Consider the following 8,325-nt stretch of genomic DNA (forward strand, 5'->3'; position numbering starts at 1 on the left):
GCTTTCTTATTATGTGAATGAAAAATAGTCTTGATATATATTTGAATTTATTTTTCAAGAACCAAAAACAAAGGTTGGGATTTACTGTACTTACATTTATGTATATGAAATTTAGCAAAAAATGTAAATTTAATTTATAATATAGTATTCTTTTCTTTTATTTGAGGGGATATTAGTAAAACCAAATATAACGTTATCTAAACATAAAGAATAAGTGTGTTCAATGTTATCAATTATAAATCTGGTCAAATCTTTCCAAAATTTCCTTACATGAGCACAATGCCAAAATAAATGAAACAAGGACTCAGGCAATGTATTGCAAAAAGAACAGTTCAAATCAATATCCTTTTTAAATTTAACAAGAAAAATATTAACTGGGTAGTATCGGTGTAAGATTTTTAAAGTTATTTCCTTAACTTTATTTACTAATAAATATTTGTTTGGTAAAGTCCAGATGGCCTTCTCTCTGTTTTAATAAATGGCAAAGCTTTTTAATTGCCTCTTGACGTCACAAATATTTTCTGTTTCTTTAAGCAAATAGGAAGTGAAACACACAAGCTAGTCTACGTCACTTCCGCTATCACCTTCAAAACACTGAACAGACCTCAGATCGGTTTGAAAACGGTCGTAAAGGTTTACTAGCCTCTTTCATTCTTAACAGCTGATTCAGGGTCAGTCATTTGTATCCTACGATTGCGCATAGTCTGGTTGCGTAAACGGACATTAACTTCCGCGTTGAAGAAGCATGATGTTATCTGTGAGGGCTATAACAGGGTTAACAGCGGCGTTAAGTGTACAGGATTTGAGATGTCAGATGTTTAGATCAGTGCGTGTCAGTAAATGTTATAATGCACAAAGTCTCGCCTGCTTCACAAGTTCAGCGCACACATGTGCAGTGCTGTCACATAGAGGGACCAACACACTGGTAGGTCACTGGCTTACTCTTGCAGTCAGTCTACACAAATAGTATTAATTGTACACTCTACTGTTTTTAAATGTAAAGAATTTTAATATGATTTAACATGAGGACATTTAGGTGTTGCCTCTTTATTTTTTCCAGCAGATATCTGTTTATTTTAATTAATTAATTACCACTTCACATGCTCTGTATGTTGCTAAGTTGATTGTTCTGCACGAATTTAAAAATAACAAATGGGACATTTTCATTTAATGTCTATGAACCTCTTCTTCAGTTTAGGACGTGCAGGACGGCACCATGTGTGTCCCCTGTGAACATACGGACACTGTCCACTCTACCTCCACCACCCTCATCTGGCCGGGACAAATCTAAAAACAAGAAGACTGGTGTAAGCATCCTTGTAGGGATAGTTCACCAAAAAAGAAAATTCTCTTACCATTTACTCACACTCATACCATCCCAGATTTGTCTGTCTTTCTTTCTTCTGCAGAACACAAAGACTTTCAGAAGAATATTTCAGCTCTGTAGGTCCTCAATGGAAGTGAATGTTGACCAGAACTTTGAAGCTCCAAAAATCACATAAGAACGGCATAAAAGTAATTCAGACGCCTCCAATGGTTTAATCCATATCTTCAGAAGATATATGATAGGTGTGGGTGAGAAACAGATAAATATTTAAGTCCTTTTTTTACAATAAATTCTCTTCCTGCCCAGTAGGTGGCGATATGCACAAAGATTGCAAATCAACAAAACGAGAAGTATGTGAATGTGAAAGATTTATAATAAAAAAAGGACTTAACAATTGATCTGTTTCTCATACACACCTATCATATCACTTCTGAAGACAGATTTAACCACTGGAGTCATTTGGATTGCTTTAATGCTGCCTTTATATCCCTTTAGAGCTTTAAATTTATTTGCACCCATTCTCTTGCATTGTGACAAATCTTTGTTTGTGTTCTGCACAACAGTCCCACAATTTACCACTCAGATTTAATATGTGTTTTGTTCCAATTAACATTTTGTATTGATTCATAGATATATAACAAAGAACATTTATACAATGAATCAACATTTTAAATGTAACCCCCACTATTGCCCCTCTTCCACCCTAACCCCCACTGAACACCCCTGTGTTCACAAATAAGAATATCCCCCAAAAAAAAAAAAAAAATATATATATATATTTTTTTTTCAAACTAATTTACTCTCTTCACAACCTCATTTCCTATCAAAAAAATTCCGAACTCCCAGCTTTCTGCTTGACCCCTCCTCGAAAGCAGCCACCCTCCCCATCTCCGCACACCACTCCGAAAATGAGGGCACTCCATCCGACTTCCATCTCCTTAAAATAATTTGCCTGCCAATCATAATATTATGTGTTTTGTAATACACTTTTGCTAAAACCATATGATAAAATACATGTTTGCGGCAAATTAGGATAATTAAACCTTAATTGTAACTCTATTATGTCAAATTACAATGTCATGTTAGGACAGTGGATTCTTTTGCATTTTTTGGTATATTTATTTTTTAATGCTAATATTACAGTAAACTTAGAGTAAGCCATGCAGGACAGTAGTTGCAGGTACAGAGATAGAACTTTGGGGTTAAAGTAATAGTTTGCCCAAAAATGTAAGTATGTAATTGTTTACACACCCTCATCAAACCAGAATGACATTCTTAGGTGGAACTCAAAATGAGATGTTAGAAAGAATGACATCCTTATTCACCATTCACTGTCTTTGTATGGTGAAAAAGAGGATGCAATGGAAGTAAATGGTGACTGAGGCTGTCAGACCTTAACATACTCATAACGTCTCCTTAATGTGTTCCACAGAAGTAGAAGAAAGTCATACAGGTTTGGAACAACATAAAGGTGAGTAAACAATACCAGAATTTTCATTTTTGGCTGAACTATCCCTTAAAGAACTTTGGTCAATAATCAGCCTTATTGGTGACAGCAGCCTAAATCCTTAAAATATTGCTACCTCAAATGATAGGATGCCTTAAAGATTTATTTGTCTCTAGTATTTTTGGAACTTATGATATTGATGTCTCTTTTCCACAGCCAGTTACATGGAAATCCCTTGCCATTACATGTGCGTTGGGAGGAGGTGTTCTTCTCGGCATGAAATACTTCAAGAGAGAAAAAGAGGAAAGTAAGGACAGTTTATTTATGCATCTGAACAAAAAACATTGTTTTTTTTTGCACACATGGTCTACATCATAGTAGCAGCTATTACTACTGTGAGCATTTGTGTTTCTTTGGTATTCTAGTGATTGAAAGAGAAAGAACCAAGTCGATAGGAAAACCAGCACTTGGAGGTCCATTCTCACTTGTGGACCACAACAATAAACCCACGAAGAGTGAAGATTTCCTCGGCCAGTGGGTGCTGATCTATTTTGGGTTCACACACTGTCCAGACATATGTCCTGATGAACTGGAGAAAATGATTGAGGTCGTAGATGAGATTGGTAATGTATCATTTCATTTTTGGGTCAATAATGAGTTTAGATTTGTATAGATTTCAAGAAGAATGATATAATCACTTAACGTTTTTTTAATTTTTATAATCGTTTAATAATAATGCTAATCAAATATAATGTAAAATATTATAATTTAATATATTACATAGTGATGCTAGTTTATCTATATATTTTTGAGGCATTGATATATTCAAATTAGCCGTCATTTAAATTAGAAGCCTAATTTGCATGCTTTCCAATGAATTTAGTTGGCCATCTGTTTAATAGTGTGGCATAATAGTGCTGGGAGACCACAAGAGGGTGATATAACATTTACTGTCACAGGTAGGAAAGGTACAGGTACAGTATCTCACACCATATTTTAGAGCTCCACAAAGAGGATGAGCTGATGCGCCACAAAGATCCAAAGTTGTGAAGGTTTTTGTACTTCAAGTGTGAACAAATTGACATTTGACGAGAAATGGTGACGTTTATTATTCAATTTCTCTGTATGTAGCCTTGAACAGGTTTATCATTCAAGCTATCAAACCACAAAAAGACATAAAATACATTGTGTAGGCTGTATGAAAGATACATATATACAATATATCTAGAGTAAATAATATTTGTCCTTTGATAATGATTTGGGTCCAATTTAATGGAAAACGATGTGACTTGCTGTCCGTGGCAGTGCAAAATGTTGACGCTGAGAGTTGGTGATGTGTGTGTGAACCTTCGTAGAAATGAATAATTATGAATTTTAGAATGCGCCTGGTGTACTACCCCCTTTAATTTACCCTGCTGCTCACACTTTACCAAAGTTGTGTTGAGAAATATATTTGAAAATTAAAACGCTATTGTGCAACGAGCAGCCTTACTAATAAAGGCCTTGATCCCAAACCTATTACAGAATAATTTATATTCAATTAACAATTTGTACAAAAAATAAGTTGTTTGAAACATAAGAAAATGTCTATATACGGGATATTATTTATTTGTGAAATATTGTTCTGAGTCTCTTGTACATTTTTGTTACAGATAGAATTAAAACACTCCCAAATTTAACACCAATTCTCATCACAATTGATCCTGATAGAGACACACCAGAGGCCATGTCAGCATATGTCAAAGGTGAGCTGGAAGAACCGAAAGTATTGATCATTTTATTACTCTTGAACTGAGATAATATGATTTCTTCATAATTTATGTTTTCAATATCTTGTATGCAGAGTTTTCCCCCAAGCTGATCGGCTTTACAGGAACAGTTGCCCAAATTGAACAAGTGTCCAGAGCTTACAGAGTGTACTACAGCCAGGGCCCAAAGGATGAAGACAACGACTACATAGTGAGCTTTTAGTGTACTAAATCATTCAGTTGGGTTTGAAAAAAAAAAAACAAAAAAACACTTTGGCCATGTACACACTGCAGCTAAATTTGGTTGTCAGTTCACCTTTTAGTGCTTAATCCTGTTCTATACACACACAGTTTGGTAAAATGCTGCACCGGAGTGACATCCGCATTCTGCAACCAAATTAGCTTTTGAAAAAGTCAGGTAGTGACAAGCGCGTTTTCATAAATTCCATGTAGTGTGTATGGAGCCGAACTGAGCAACTATTGGTGTTGAGAGTTAACGTTTATATTTTTACGTTTATCAGCATGTCACATTGAATTCTTTCCCTGTAAATACAGGTTGATCACACCATCATAATGTACCTGGTGGGGCCTGATGGGCAATTTCTGGAGTATTTTGGACAGAATAAGAAATCTTCTGAGATCTCGGCATCTATTGCATCCCACATGAGGATGTACAAACATGGAAAATAAACTGCTGTGGCACTGACTCTCTCATTGAAGATGTTGAGTGGTCAAAGGGAACAGCACACACTTATTCCTTATTTCTGACATTTCTCTACAGAATCTCTCAGACAGAGGGAAACGCTTTAATTTAACTGAGAAATAGTTTATATTTATTTAAAATGCAACTATGACTTAAGAAATCAGAGCATTTGTGTATCATTTTCCATGACTTGTGCATCATTCTCCATTTCACGGCAGTACTTTTAAATCTCAGTACTTTACAATCATTTGTTTTTTAATTTCTGTCAACAGTAATGACATTTAAAGGCTCCAGCTTCAATAAATTACAATGTTGTGTTTTTCATCTTTTTAATACAGTGTTGATGCATGGTGTGGCATTATTTTATGTAAAAATCACAAATTATTCTGAGGGAAATGTTACGCAATTGCATAAGGAGTGTTCTGTTTCATTCCTCCTGACCACCAGAGGCAGTGTAAGCACTAGTGGATTATCACTGCCCTATACAGATGTATGGTAGTGAGAATATACCAATAAAATCAGGTCTTTATGTTGGCTGAGCTATGAAGGTATCAACCTTATTTTTCATTGTGGTATTAGGGAAGTGGTATTAGGGAGGCCAGCAGGGGGTGCTCACCCTACAGTCTGTGTGGGTCCTAATGCCCCAGTATAGTGACGGGGACACTATACTGTAAAAAAGTCACCATCCTTCGGATGAAATGTTAAACCGAGGTCCTGACTCTCTGTGGTCATTAAAAATCCCAGGACACTTCTCGTAAAGAGTAGGGGTGTAACCCCGGTGTCCTGGCCAAATTCCCCCCATTGGCCCCTATCTATCATGGCATCGTATTAATCTCCATCCCTGAATTGGCTACATAACTCTACTCTCTCCTCTCCACCAATAGCTGGTGTGTGGTGGGCGTTCTGGCGCACTATGGCTGCCGTCGCATAATCCAGGTGGATGCTGCACACTGGTGGTGGTTGAGGAGATTCCCCCTATACTATGTAAAGCGCTTTGAGTGCCTAGAAAAGTGCTATATAAATGCAAGAAATTATTATTATTATTATTATTATTGTAACTAGAGTACCACCAGTATCCAACTTGAATGTGGACCTTTTCCGCTATAAGCCAATTCTAGCTATTTTAGCGATACAAAAATACTACATTATGCTGCTTTATAACGCAGGCTGGCAATATACACTTACTGTCCACTTTACACCTGTGTACCTACTTATTCATACAATTATCTAATCAGCCAATCGTGTGGTCTCAGTGATTGAGCATGGCATGATTGTTGGTACCAGATGGGCTAGTTTGAGTATTTCAGTAACTGCTGATCTACTGATTTTCATGCACAACAGCCTCTTGAATTTACTCAGAATGGTGCCAAAAACATCCAGTGAGCAGCAGTTCTGTGGACGGAAACACCTTGTTGATGAGAGAGATCAATAGAGAATTGCCAGACTGGTTAGCACTGACAGAATAGCATCTCAGAATGCACAACTCACATTGAGGGCGTTACAACAACAGAAGACCACGTCAGGCACTTTATTAGGACCGAAGTCTTTTTGTAAATTTTGAGGTTTTCTTTGATCCTGAATTTTTTAATTAGATTTTCACATATGAGAATGAATAGCAGATTCTTGTATATAAAATGACATTAATAAGAGTGAGGAGAACATTTCTTTTCACAGAGAGAACAAAATAAAATAATGCATAGTCAAACTCATAGGAAATAGTATAAATAGCATAGAAAAGTTAAGTTAGTTCTGAAATGTCTAGAAAACGTCCCAAATAATTTCTTTACTTGGTTTGACATTTTGTATCTATTGCAGTGACATTGATAAAGTTTTAAGTGTGACTTACTAGTGTGTCTAAATACTTTTTGGCTCACCTGTATATGTATAGAGGAAAAAGAAGCCACAATTGAGCTCAGTATGAATTATTGACCATTTCAGCTGAAATAGTGAAATTATTACTTGCTCAAATGATGCTTTTATTGCTGTTAATATTCATTAACAATAGTAATATCAACAAACTTTAAAACTTTAATATGCATGATAAATACATTTTGTTTTAATAATAAATGCTTTAATAAAGAAGCGAAGAAGGACAGCTGTGCAAATCTTGTAAGGCAGAGACTGGATCATGTTTGGATGAGATGCCTGAATTGAATAACAGATTTTTGTGACCCTTTATCAAAATTTTTATTGGCAGTCTATGAAGAATAATTTGTCAATGGATGCCTTCCACCATCAATGAGAGAGGGTGTTATTACTCTAGAACAAACATCTCAAAAAGATATTCTTTTGATTGACAACTGGCACCCAATCACATTATTAAATAACGACTATAACATTTTGGCATCTGTCCTGGCAAAACGACTTAAAAATCATGGCCTTGATGATTTGATTGATGAGTGCCAATCAGGGTTTATGAAGGGTCATCACATATCCAACAATGTAAGATTAGTTCTTGATTTATTTGATTATCGTGATTTGGTTTTGGATCCTGCTCTTATTATGTTCTCAGACTTCCAAAAAGCCTTCGATACTGTTAGTCACAATTTCATCTTTAGTGTATTACGCTTCTTTGATTTTAATAATTATTTTATCAATACAGTGAAAACCTTGTATGTAAGAGGAAACAGTTGTGTTAAACTTGTATCTGGAACAACACCAATAAGACAAGTATAAGACAGGACTGCCCCATTTCCCCCTTTCTTTTCTTGCTATTTTCAACGTGACTTCTTTTATCTTATTTCTTAATAGATATTTATGGGGAGGAGACCAAATTCCAATTAACACTGTATAGCATCATCCATTGAAAGGAAGATGCTGGAATAGATTTTCTGCTGATATGATTGTGAACAAAGTGGTTATTGAATTCGTCATCAGTAATAAGAATTCCTTCTATTGAAATAGAAGTGTTATTCAGAGAAATGGTATTGGTTCGCTCTCCTTTCAGAAGAATTTTTATACCACTAGGAATAGCATTGACTACAATACTCTTTTAATGACACCCCAAAATCTAATTTACTGGAGAATTCTGAAAAAGAATAAAACTGACCATTGTCATCTATCAACTGATTAACAATATAGATATTATTAAAATACCATC

General features: G+C 35.5%; 1 protein-coding gene across 1 annotated transcript; it reads left to right on the top strand.

The window, feature by feature from the left end:
• Nucleotides 1-697: 697 nt before the first annotated feature.
• LOC127653022 (protein SCO1 homolog, mitochondrial-like) lies at nt 698-7,237 on the top strand. Its single transcript, XM_052139505.1, has 7 exons — nt 698-925; nt 1,194-1,307; nt 2,991-3,081; nt 3,200-3,397; nt 4,427-4,519; nt 4,618-4,733; nt 5,078-7,237. The coding sequence occupies exons 1-7, from the start codon at nt 746-748 to the stop codon at nt 5,210-5,212; spliced, it is 927 nt and encodes a 308-aa protein (XP_051995465.1). The 5' UTR covers nt 698-745; the 3' UTR covers nt 5,213-7,237.
• The last annotated feature ends 1,088 nt before the right edge of the window (nt 7,238-8,325 follow it).

This window comes from Xyrauchen texanus, chromosome 12, assembly GCF_025860055.1.
Source record: "Xyrauchen texanus isolate HMW12.3.18 chromosome 12, RBS_HiC_50CHRs, whole genome shotgun sequence".
Classification (NCBI taxonomy): Eukaryota; Metazoa; Chordata; class Actinopteri; order Cypriniformes; family Catostomidae; genus Xyrauchen; species Xyrauchen texanus.